Source organism: Balaenoptera borealis, assembly GCF_965194805.1.
Source record: "Balaenoptera borealis genome assembly, chromosome: 10".
NCBI classification, from domain to species: Eukaryota; Metazoa; Chordata; class Mammalia; order Artiodactyla; family Balaenopteridae; genus Balaenoptera; species Balaenoptera borealis.
Genome location: NC_138874.1, coordinates 58,187,615 through 58,200,778, shown reverse-complemented (window position 1 = coordinate 58,200,778; position 13,164 = coordinate 58,187,615). Strand labels below are relative to the sequence as shown.

Sequence of the window (13,164 nt, the reverse complement as noted above, 5' to 3'; positions counted from 1 at the left end):
TTTGTACCTTTTGACCACCTTCACCATTTCTCTCATATTAGTTTTTAGTTATGCAGAACTTTTTATATTCTTTCAAAGTCCAAACTATACTAATAAGGTCCACTGACAGAAGTCTTACTTTCATTTCTGTACTCCTCAACCTGTTCCTTTCTTCTTCCTATATGTAACTACCACTTTATTAGCTTTTTCATTTCCACTGTTTCTTTTTGAAAATATAAGCAAATGTATATATATTCCTATTTCCTCTCAACATCAGCAGAGAAGGCAGCATGGTATAAATACTTCCTGTACTTTGGCATTTTAATTTATTGATATGTTCTAGATAGTACTTCATATCCTATATAGAAATCCTCCTCATTTCTTTTTACAGCTGCATGTTACTCCATTTTGTGGAGTTACCATAGTTCATTTAACTGGGCACCTATTGATGGACATCTGGTTTGTTTGCAGTCTTTTGCTTTTATAAAAATAATACTTCCATTAACCTTGTGCATATATTATTTTGTTTTTTTGCTAAGTGATCTTTGGGATATTTTTTCTAGAAGTGATGCCACTGAATCAAAGAGGAAATGCATAGGAAATTTTGCTAATATTGTCCCAGTTTCCCCCCATAATGGTTCTGTCATTTTGTATTTCTAGCAGCAATATATGAGAGTGCCTATTTCCCCACAGCATCACAAAAAAAATTTCAAACTTTGAGATTTTTGCCAATCTGATGGCTCACTTTTCTTTAAGTGTATACCAATTTCTTTGGTTATCTTTTTTTTTTTTTTTTTTTTTTTTTTTTTGGTACCTCAGACTTTTCTTTTGGAATTGTTTTCTTCCTCCTTGAAACAAATCTTTAAGAAGCCCGTGCATGTACTTTGTTTGGCTTATTATTCTCTATGCTTCCTGAATCTGAAGTTTCATGTATTCTAATTCTAGAAAATTGTCCACCAATATTTCTTTAAATAGTGCCTTTTCCACATTCTGTTGTCTTCTTCTGACACATGCTGTTGTCTTCTGTCTTCTTCTTTTTTTTTTTTTTAATTAATTAATTTATTTTTGGCTGCATTGGGTCTTCATTGCTGCGCGCAGGCTTTCTCTACGCGCGCAGGCTTCAATAGTTGTGGTTCGCAGGCTCTAGAGTGCAGGGTCAATAGTTGTGGCACATGGGCCCAGTTGCTCCACGGCATGTGGGATCCTCCTGGACCAGGGCTCGAACCCGTGTCCCCCGCACTGGCAGGCGGACTCCGAACCACTGCGCCACCAGGGAAGCCCTGTCTTCTTATTTTTTCTTTCTTGTCTTTTAACTAGAACTTCATGTGTATTCCTCCTCTCTGCTGCATCCTGGGTAGTTTATCCCATGGTAATTTATTCGGTTCTCGCTTCTAGGTTTATTATTCTCTTTTTTGTTGTGTCTAACTTGCTGTTTAACCTGACCAAGATGTCTTTATTTCATTGATAATATTTTTAATTTCTGGAAGTTCTATTTCTTCCCCCCACTCAAATCTGCCTGGTCTTTTTTAGGGTATCTTACATGTTCATATTTTCTATTTTAAAAAAATTCTTTAAACATTTTAATCATAGTTTTTTTGTATTCTTAATCTGATAACACCAACATCTGAAGACCTTGGGGGATGTCTAATACTGGTTTTTAATAGTTTCTGCTAATTTTGCTCACAGTGGCTTGTTTCATCATGTGCTTTGTGATTTTGGATTGTATGCATTTCTTCAGATTGTGTGTTGGAATATTGCAAAACCTGAGGTGAGGGAGCATTTTGCAGAGTTTAAATGTTGCTTCTGCCAGTTGTCCTATTACATTACCAACCTACGACTACTTTAAGTTAAATTCTTGGCTTTAGTTTCCCAGACCATGGAGACAGCATATGTTTGAAATGAAAACCTCCCTGAAAGTGTGCCTGTGGAGTTCTAAGGGATTGTTTTTCCCCTACCTGCAGTGAAGACTGAGGAAAAATAAGTTCTTTTGTTGTTTCTCTTTGCCAGCTGACAGAGTTTTTTTTCTAGTTCATTCTTCCATTCAAGATGTAGTTCTTCAAGGGTCTGCTTTGTCACTTTGCGTGGGCCTGAGGCTTTATCTCCTGTCCCTTTCTTGGTGGTTAAAAATCAAGCTTCTAGTATTCTGATCTGGTGCCTGCCTCCAGAGGAGACGCAGCTTCATCCTCTGCTTACCTCCCTAGGTTTCAAGTTCCTTTTGGGTTTTGGCCCCAAGAAATTTGCTTAATTCCTGCGAACTTGGCCATAGTACAAATGGATAATTGTTACATTTAATTCAGCATTTCTAGGTAGAGTCGACCCTTGAACAATGCTGGGGTTAGGGGTGCTGACCCCCTGAGCAGTTGAAAATCTGCGTGTCTTATTTTGACTCTCCCAAAACTTAACTACCAGTAGACTACTGCTGACCGGAAGCCTTACTGATAATTTAAACAGTTGATTAACACATATTTTGTATGTTACATGTATTATATACTGTATTTTTACAATTAAGTAAGCTAGAGAAAAGAAAATGTTATTAATAAAATCATAAGGAAGAGAAAATACATTTACAGTACATATGTGTATTTATTGAAAAAAATCCACATATAAGTGGACTTGTGTAGTTCAAACCCTTGTTCAGGGATCAACTGTGTTTTATATCAGAAGCAATTCCCTCTGGGCCACCCCAGAATATGTGGTCCAGATGTAATTTTCTCTCTGTTGCTTACTTAACATGGTATACACAAAAAACAACATAAAATACTCAGGCTTTTAAAGTCTCCTCTTAACTCACCTGATTTACTGTTTATAAAAATGCAGTGTTATATGGTTGCTATCATTCAGAGTATATTTTTTACATTTATTTCTTTCTATAGTTCTTTCTCTATTTTTCCTTATTCTTATGAAAGTAATGGTAATTGTACAATATTTGAAACAAATAATTAGTCGATAATAAAAAGACAAGTAACCAAATTTTTAAATGGGCAAAAGGATTTGAATAGACATTTTTCCAAAGATGATATACAAATGGCCAATAAGCATGTGAAAAGATGCTCAACATCATTTAGGGAAATAAAATTTAAAAACCACAATGAAATACTACATCATACCCACAATGGCTATAATAAAGGTGGAGAATAACAAGTATTGGTGAGGATGTAGAGAAATTAGAACCCTCATACATTGCTGGTAGGATTGTAAAAAGGTGCAGCCACTTTAGAAAAAAGTTTGGCGGTTTCTGAAAATGTTAAGCATAGAGTTGCCATAAGACCCAGCAATTCCAGTGCTACATATACTCAAGAGTAATGAAAAAATGTGTCCACAGAAAAACTTGTACATGAATGTTCACAGTAGCATTATTAATAAAAGCCAAAAAAGTGGAAACAACTCAAATGTCCATCAACTGATAAGCAAAATGTAGTCTATCCCAATGGACTAGTATTTGGCAATAAAAAGAACCTTGAAAACATTATGCTGAGTGAAGGAGTCCAATCATGGAAGACCATATGTTGTGTGATTCCATTTATGTGAGATAGCCAGAATAGGCAAATCTACAGATACAGAAAGTAGATTAGTGGTGTCTAGGGATAGGGCAGGAAAGGGGAGATGATGGGTAGTGACTGCTTATGGTTACAGAGTTTCTTTTTGGGGTGATGAAAATGATCTAAAATTAGATTATGGTGATGGTTGTACAACTCTGTGAATATACTAAAAACTATTGGATTCTTTAACTGGGTGAACTTTATGGTATGTAAATTACATACCATTAGTGCTTTTGAAAAGGATTACTGTAGGGGAAGGGAAGAGGGGAAAGAATCAATTGAAAGGTTTGTCTCTCTTCCTGTCCATTTATCCCTTGCCCAGATTGTTGGTTAAGAGTTAGATATATCTCATATGGTGATTCCCGCTGTGTTGGAAAATTGCATGCTTCAACTTAATTGATGCTTCATTTTGGTATGATGGCTGATAATTGAAGTCTCGGGTTCTATAGGTCCCACGTTACCTATTAGCTGTGTGATCCTTGCCATGTTTCATTACCTTGTAGATTGTTCCTTTGTTTATAAACTTAGGATAATTCCTGCTTTTCCTACCTCAGAAGGTTGTTGTGAGGTTCAAATGAGAGCGAGAGAGTACTTTGAAAGCTGTGTAGTCCTAAATAAATATATAATAGTATTAAGATTCCTAAAGTTCTCTGTATTTTGTTTCCGTAGGAGTAAAACACAAATCGTTTCTAACGGTTGAGGACTGTTTTGAGTTGGGCAAAGTGGCCTACACAGAAGCAGATTATTACCATACAGAACTGTGGATGGAACAAGCACTAAGGCAGCTGGATGAAGGCGAGGTTTCTACCATTGATGAAGTCTCTGTTCTAGATTATTTGAGCTATGCGGTGTACCAGCAGGGAGACATGGATAAGGCACTTTTGCTCACAAAGAAGCTTCTTGAACTAGGTATGTTAATTTGGCCTAATTCAAGGTTAAAGATGTATTGGTGGATATATAGATATACTAATTATAATTATGTGTGACTGTATATATTTGTCATATAGCTTTGTTACTTTTTATTTGTCATAAGTCAGGAGCTCATCTGTCAGATGTACTTTATCTTTCTGTTTATCCTCTAAATAAATGGCAACTGGTCTTTCTCACCTAACAGTACTACAACAGTAGCTGTGTTTCTCTGCTCTGTACTCTTCAGGAATTTCAAAATTGGATCTAACCTAGCTAACTCAGTCAAAAATATTTGTTTACCCTGTTGCCATATTAAATATAGACTGGTGTCCTTTGAAGGAAGTTTTTGGTTTATTGCATTTCATATTCAGAAATAGTGATTTGAAATGTCAACCTTAAATAAAAAGGTAAAATGAGGCACACTCAAAATTGTCAAAAAGATGAGTTCAGTCAGTAATAGCAGAGGAATTGCATTCAGGACCTGCAAAATGTAGGAAGCTACAGGTGAGACCATTGAGGGATTGGGGTAGGCTATGTTTATGGGCAGGGAATGTAAAGAGGGGAGAGTTCAGTTAGAGTCTGTTCAAATCAAAAACAAATGGGGACTAGCGTTGAACATTCCCTAAGCAGACAAAAGCAGTCCAGTCATACAAACAAAGCTCAGTTCAGCTTACTTTTAAGACTAACTCAACCTGGGTGATTTCTTGTTCATGCCCCTGGAAACCATAAGCAACATTTCCTAAGATTGATATGAGGCAACCCCTGACCAATTCCCTATAATTTAAGAAAATTCCAATATTATCAGTTTTCTGAAAATCAGGCATTTATGGGAAATCAAGTCTCTCAGTCCTTAAGTTTTGTGGTCCTGAGGGCACATGCATGAGATTTTCCATTTTATATCCTCTGGTTGAAATTCTTTCATAGAAGTAAATAGACTGGAAATATATTTGATTGTCATATTCAAATGTTAGGAAAATATGATATCTTATGAAGATTTTACCACTAGTATTTTGAACAGAGATGTAGTGTTTCTGTAAGTATGAGGCAGGGGCCACATGCATCAGAATTACTTGGATACTTATTAGAAATGAAAATTCCTTGATCTCCATGCCAGACCTACTAACTCAGAATCTGTGGTGGAGTTGTATGCTAAAAAAATTCATGTGGTCTTTTGTGTATAATGAAGCTCTAAAACTTAAAAAAAATTCTTTTTATGAATAGGTAAATATGTGTATGTTAGGAGAGTCGAACAGTTCAAAAACATTGGTCATCTGAAAATAAGCTTTTGATAATTAGGTTATTTCTTAGTTGAGTGAATTAATAAATTGAGATATTTATTCAATTACCCTTTTTTTCCCAGTATTTTTTAGTGATATTTTTCCTCCTGACTTAAAAAATACTTCATTCATTGTAGAAAAAATTTTAAAGTAGAAACAGATACAGAAGAGTCATCACTCAGAGCCAATCACTCGGAGATACCCACCAATTTTTTTTGTTTCCTCATAGTATACCCCCTCCCCCCTTTTCCCTTTCTTTTACAAAAGTAGACTCATATTGTGTGTATCACAACATATATTATGAGCAGTTTCTCAAAGACAAGAAGTATTTTACAAATCTAAGGCTAGATTTTTTAAACACTTCAATTAATGTCACAAGTGAAGTTTCTGTGTTCTGTTCTGTCTTTTTCATTTGTGTGTGCGTGGTTGTTTGGATTTTTTTTCTCCTGGATGGGTGGAGTAGTCCTCCTTTCCCCTACTAAAAGATAGCTAACAATTATGACTAGCAATTCCAAGGCAGTTAGTGGATTCTGGCTTATTTGAAAATCATATTTTTAGTTTCTCTTTTCCGTCTCACTTAGAATTTTGGGATGGAAGTCCACTCAGTCCTCAGAAGTAGACTGTGTTCTGTGTTTATAGTGTGTCTGTGGTAAAGGTTGCTTTTGAAATGTATACCTTGTCTTCCCCATGGTCATTACATTTCAATCTCAGAAAAATCTTTTCCATTGCCTCAAATAAGTGTAATAAGTAATACTTGAAAATTCATTTGACATCAAAGCTGATTAGTAACTTCTCACATGGAACATTCTCAAAGTAGAAGCGGTAATTGCTACTTTGAAATAAATGGCTGATTTCCATCTCCAGAACTCTTTTTGTATAGGGTGACTATATGTCTTGATGTGCTTGGGGCAGTACAGGTTTACACCTATTGTTTTGGTATAATAATTTTCATTAGTGCCTCCTTTCACTCTCAAAAGCATCCTGGTTTGGAAGGTAAATTTATATATTCCTCCACTTGTATATTGTTGTATTCTGATGCTTGAACAACTGTAAGCTTACTCATGGACATGCTTTCTTTCTTTTCTAATAGATCCTGAACATCAGAGAGCTAATGGTAACTTAAAATATTTTGAGTATATAATGGCTAAAGAAAAAGATGCCAATAAGTCTGCTTCAGATGATCAATCTGATCAGAAAACCACACCGAAGAAAAAAGGGGTTGCTGCGGATTACCTGCCAGAGAGACAGAAGTACGAAATGCTGTGCCGTGGGGAGGGTATCAAAATGGTAAAGTGGAAAAGCCAATTGTGTGTGTGTGGAAGTGCATGTGTGTGCGTGTTTGTACATAGTTCTAGAGAGATTTCAGAATTCTTTTATTTTTAAACTTTTGTGATAAAAATCAGAATTATTGATAAAGTATTACAGTATGCCACATCACTTTATTGAGGTGTCACACTTAATATGCTCCAACTCTTAGCAAAATAGCTTTAAAACAAAACTTGTGAATCATATACCATTACAATGCATTTTTGGTAATTATTACCCTTTTCATAGATTAAAACAGGCTTTTTAAGGTGAAGAATCAGATAATTTAAGGGAAGTGATAAAGTTTTTTCTTATATCTTAATGCAAAAAAGATTTCAGCAATCTTAAATAGAAATAATATACCATTCTAACCCACCCTGTGAAACAATGGATTTATCTATACAGTGATCTCTTTTGGTTCTGCTCCTAGTCAACCTAGACAAGATTGCCTAGTGAAATGTTTTCATCTATTTAAGAAATATTAAAACTGCACAAAGACTTTAAACAGATTTTGGCTTTAACATTTATTCTTTAAAATACTAAAATGTGTCTATAAATATCGCTTTGTTTATTGTATACCTATATTTATGTATTTGTACTCAGATTACCAGTGCTTCAGGATACTTAGTAGGTAATAGGCCAAAAATAATAAAGTTCAAGCGTGGGGAACATAGTTTTTGTTCAGCCTTAGGACTTTTCAGATCCTTTTTATGATAATGTGCATTATGAATAGGATATACTTTGTTTCTCAACATTAATTGATCATGGAATCCTTATTTAAGGAATATCATGTGGTACTAGTGTTCAGTTGAAAGCAGGCATACGTAGAAGGAGTTAGTGAATTTTTGAAGTGAGTACTTTTAAGTGAAAACATTTGAATAGTGTGTATCTTTTTCTCTACTACTGTTAAACTGAAGCTGGGTTTTATGTTTTTATGTTGATGACTTCCTGGTATTTGATGACTCACTGTTGACAGCCTAACCTCTAACAGCAAATAAGTAGATCATATTTATGTTGACATTTTTGATAAGTTTGTGGATTCCCAGAAGAACATGTTTACTTTCGCTTTGGGAGCTAATAAGTAAATACAAATTAGACTCATGAAACATTTTTTTAAAATTTCACATCTAAATATTTTAGTGTGTATCTTTTAAAGATAAGGACTCTTAAAAAATAACCACAATACCATTATCATGGTATTTCCAGTATCACAGTATTCATAGTAGTTCCATAGTATCATCAAATATCTAGTCAGTGTTCAGATTTCCAATAGTAAGCAGATATTTTTTATTGCCCTTAGAATCTCTTAAAGAAGAGAGCAAAATAGAACTACAGATATAAAAACAGAAGTCTGTTAATTTGCCAGTTTGTTGATGTAACACACACATGTCAACTCTGCCCCAGATCAAAAGAGCATCCTTTTTCTCAGAATAGTTAAATTCATCTCATCATCATATAAAAAACTTATTTGATATAAAACCTTGGATTTGATTCTAGGTAAATAAAGTACAAGAATAAACATGAATCATTATTTGTTTTTGTATAGTTAATAATTAAAACCAAAACTAATATTATTCCTACCTCATAATATGAAATACTTGTTTAATCAAGAGAAGAATCAGCAATGGAATAACTTACTTAGTTAATATAATACATAAATGATTGAAAGGAACATTTATTTGTTTTGTTGACCACTCTGTCTTTAATACCTGCTAGTAAAAGCACCTGGCTTCTTTGTTTAATAACTTATTTTCTCTTTTTCAGAGCTACCCATTTTCTTCTTTACTTTAAAAAAAAAAAATCCCTTAAATTTTTTTAAAATTGGGAGGTATTTGGGAAAACCTGGTTAGGTTTTGTTTTGTTTTCTTTTTTTTTTCTTTTAGAAACTTTCTGAGTGCTTCCCAGTTACTTTGTGAAGTTTGGAGCAGTGCTGGTCATTCATTTCATATTTCTATAAATATTTTATTATTTCTTTCATATTTACAATGCCTGAACTTTATTTTGATGAGAGAAGGGGTTAAAGAGAAACCTCACCTTTTAAAAATTTAAGGCCTACCATCTCTTCCAGAAAATAATCATTAATAAAACTTTTAAAATCCTGAAGGTCCCATTTGATGCAGAATATTTGCAGGGTACTGTTTTCTTTTGTGTGTTCTTCCTCAGATACTCTGTGTATACAGTAGCATGATTATTGTTTCTTATCTTCGTAGGAACAAGCATTAAAAATACTATTACTCTAATATATTTATAATTTTTTTAACTTTATGTTTAGACTCCTCGGAGACAGAAAAAACTCTTTTGCCGCTACCATGATGGAAACCGGAATCCTAAATTTATTCTGGCTCCAGCCAAACAGGAGGATGAGTGGGACAAGCCTCGTATTATTCGCTTCCATGATATTATTTCTGATGCAGAAATTGAAATTGTTAAAGATCTAGCAAAACCAAGGGTAAATAATTTTTTTCTTTTTTTCTCTCCTCAATTTACTCTACCGGTGTTTCAGTTTTTTCCTTTGCAAGATTATAAAAATGATAATTGACGTGGCAATAAGCCCATAGATAGTTTTAGATATTGTTGTTGCAAACTAATGGAATTAACTAAGCTCTGTACCAGTTGTTCTCTGTTATCAATACAAATAACATACCTTGCAACTGGGTTTTAAGCCCTTATTTATGAAAATCATAGATGAGATTTTTTATTCACACTTGACAAATTTGTGTTTCAGCATCTTCCTGAAAAAGTTTTCTATGTACTTTGGGGTCCTTTAATCTCAGAGACTAATCAAAGACCAGCTTTTTATATCTTCTATAGTTTTATCTGAAATAATACTTGAAGTATTTTTATTCCTGTTTGGGTACATTATTACTAGAAGGATATAACTAGGTACAAACATCTTGCTAATCTGAAATAACGACATCATAGTTTTCTGACTTCAACCCACATCATTTATCTTAATAAGAAAAACAATTTATTGTAAACACAATCCTATAAACTTAGTGTTTAGCATAGAAATTCTTCTTTTGCGAGAGTGTGAGAAAGATTGCCCTTTATGCTCTTGCCTTTTTTCCCATCAGCTTGTTCTTAAAATCTGTTTGGTCTTATTGATAGTAAAATACAAACCGCCATCATTTTCATAAAGAGATTGTTAAATAAACACTAGGAATATTTTTGCTTGATTATTACACAGGAATTGGCAAATTTTTCTGTAAAGGTCCAGGTAGTGAATATTTTTTTAGGTTTTGCAGACTGTATAGCCTGTTATATAACTACTCACCTCTGCTGTTGCAGTGCAAAAGCAGCCATAGAAAATACATAAATGAATGTGGCTATATTCCAATGAAAGTTTATTTTTAAAAGCAGGTGGCTGGATGAATTTGGCCCATGGACCACAGTTTGCTGTTCCGTGTTATATCATAAAAGTTGAGTTGTCTGGATATCTGTACTGTAGAATAAACTTGAAGTCAGAATTTTTGTTGTTGTTGTTGTTAAGTTTTACTACTTTTCCAAATGGGTACTTTTTGTTTTTTACTAAAGATTACATTTTAAATGGAAAAGGCCAGTCTAATATGTATGGATGTTGTCCAAGGGAGTTCTTATAAATCTCTTAAGCAGAATGCCACTTATAATCACGTCATATTCTGTCATTCTCTTTTGGATTGTACTTCACTATTTGTGGTCAGTAAACCAAAATTACCTTGGTAGAATATTTATTAGGAATTCATTTCAGCTTGGAGATCAAGTCTTATATTTCTGGGTTTGGAGGCCTCAATCTTCAAAGTGGATGCCTCAGTTGGATTATTTGATCAAGAAATTCAATGGCAATAAAAATTTTATACTCTTTTGTTAACATCTGAATCATCCTTCATTTTTAGAAAAAAGTTTAAAATCATTATCTTGGCTGTCTTCTCTTTCTGTTTTTTAACATTTATGAGTTCCTTTCATCTGTCTTTGTGCTCATCCAAGATTATTTCACTGTTTATTTACATCTTGAAGGAAGAAAAGATGACCTTGAAACAAATTTTGAACATTATCTTTGCAAACATTTCCATCACCGAGAAAATTAAAACAAAAAGTTTGGAATGGATTATTAACTGCAAATAGCCATTCTTATAACTATAAATTAGACTTCAAATTTTAGAAATTTCTTTTCCTCACTTCACGTCCTCTAACCGTTGAAAGAAATTTAATTTCCAGTCTCTTTTGTTTGTGTACCCTCCATTCATGCGAAACAAAAACAAAAAATTTTAAAGAACTTTTAAAAATATAAAAAATTTAAAAATCAACAGGCTTTCAAGGCTAAACACAGGTGACTGGAAGTCTATGGAATTATTTTCTCTTTTTAGCCTCCTTTGTAAAAAAAAAATCCCAGAATTCTGACTGATTGGATAAATGTGATTCATTTTTTTTTTTTTGTTTTATAATGCAACTATTTTGATGGTTGGCTTCACAGCTGAGGCGAGCCACCATTTCAAACCCAATAACAGGAGACTTGGAGACGGTACATTACAGAATTAGCAAAAGGTAAGAGATGTGTATGCTGCATATTCTGCCCTCTAATGAGTGTTTTGTACATCCTACAGGAATTATTCATTTAAGGGAAGTAGGTCATTTTCAGTCTCCAGTCAAGTCACCACCTATTTTTATGCATGGATAAACTGCTTTGTGTTTCACAGGTCTTTCCCTTTAACTAGAAGTTCTGTTTTTAATATTTAATTGGTCTGTTATTTTTAGGGAGTTAATATGCTTTGCATCGCTCTTCAGGTTAGGAATCAAATATCCAGGAAATGGCTTTTATACTTGTTTTCTTTTTCTTGCCAAAGATGGGGGGAAAGAAAGCAGCAGCCTGGATTAATCTGGGAGTAGTCTTTGTTTATGTAGTTCTCTCATATTCATAAATGCTGTGGTGAATTCACATCATTCTTCATGATGATTGTATTGGCATTTGTTCATGCATCTTATAAAATAACATTGTCATTTTGGAGTAATCTATTTCTCCTGTTGGAGTTTTTATTTTAAAAAACTTGCTGACTTAAAAGCTGGCAATGGAAAGAACAGAGTTATGCTTCAGATCTCAGTCTTCCAAATGCTATTGCTTCTGAGTTTAGTTGCCTTTTACTTCACCAGAGAGATTTAACAACAGTTATAGCTTGGTGAGAGTTTTAAAAAATGAATTTAAAGAGACTAAAGAGACCACTAGTTATTCTTTTGTCAAATAATTTAAAGAACATTAAACTTCTAGATCTGAGAAAGCACCTGTGAAACCCAGTGCTATAAAAAATTTACATAGAGCTTCAAATGATTTTTTAAAAAAAAAGTGAAAGGACAATCTACAACAAAAATCTGTCAACCCATTTTCTCTTGATTTGGAAGTGGCTTTTCGTATTGCCACCTTTCTAAATGTTTTTGCTGATTCGAAACCATTACCTACCATCCAGACCAATCTGAACCCTTCCAATCACCTGTGGCTTGGCAAAACAAAACAAAACAAAAGCCCCAAATTGCCTGCTACGTGAGTAAGTCCTTGTCCTTTCTCTTTTTTTGTAGCTGAGCCGAGCTACAGTACATGACCCTGAGACTGGAAAATTGACCACAGCACAGTACAGAGTATCTAAGAGGTAAGGGAGTAATGGGAAGAATTTTAGTCATATTTGGACTGTTTTCTTTCTTGAGAATCTAATTTTCATAAAACCCATCATATGATTTCTAAGACCTAGGCTATTAGGCATAGGTATTGGATGACACCCGTGCCTGACTTTTCATGATGGATGTGGTTATGGGGCAGTTAATAGAAATTACTAGATTTTTAAATGCCTGCTGAGATATCCCAAACCCTATCTGATAAGTGAAGTTGTGTTCTCATATTAAAGTAAGGGAAGTTCCCAAAGAGTCTTCATTGAACAAGGCCTAATTTGGTCTTTGTAGTAAAGCAGGGGTTGAAAAATCTCTGGGTTACTCAGTAGCTGTAGGTAGTGAGAAAATGAATGCCTTGAAGGATTACCTAACAAATCCTCTGCAAGTCAGTTGGTTTCAAATTCTTTACTTTTAACAATATTTAAGAGAATCTCCTTAAGTTATTGGCTGATAGATCACTGAAATAATTTTTAGTAAAAGGTCACTATATAACTTATAAGTGTATATAACATATAGGAGCTCAC

The 13,164-nt window shown here is 34.0% G+C and overlaps 1 protein-coding gene across 4 annotated transcripts in view; it reads left to right on the top strand.

Moving 5' to 3' along the window:
* Nucleotides 1-13,164, top strand: part of P4HA1 (prolyl 4-hydroxylase subunit alpha 1) — an 85,866-nt gene that overhangs the window by 41,047 nt on the left and 31,655 nt on the right. For 2 of the 4 annotated variants that reach the window (XM_082406871.1, XM_082406873.1), the window contains exons 6-9: nt 4,188-4,427; nt 6,795-6,991; nt 9,282-9,458; nt 12,554-12,624. In XM_082406871.1, the coding sequence (XP_082262997.1) occupies nt 4,188-4,427; nt 6,795-6,991; nt 9,282-9,458; nt 12,554-12,624 (685 nt within the window). Of the gene's footprint in view, nt 1-4,187; nt 4,428-6,794; nt 6,992-9,281; nt 9,459-11,459; nt 11,531-12,553; nt 12,625-13,164 lie in introns of all 4 variants that reach the window. The other 2 variants (XM_082406870.1, XM_082406872.1) reach the window with 1 other exon arrangement.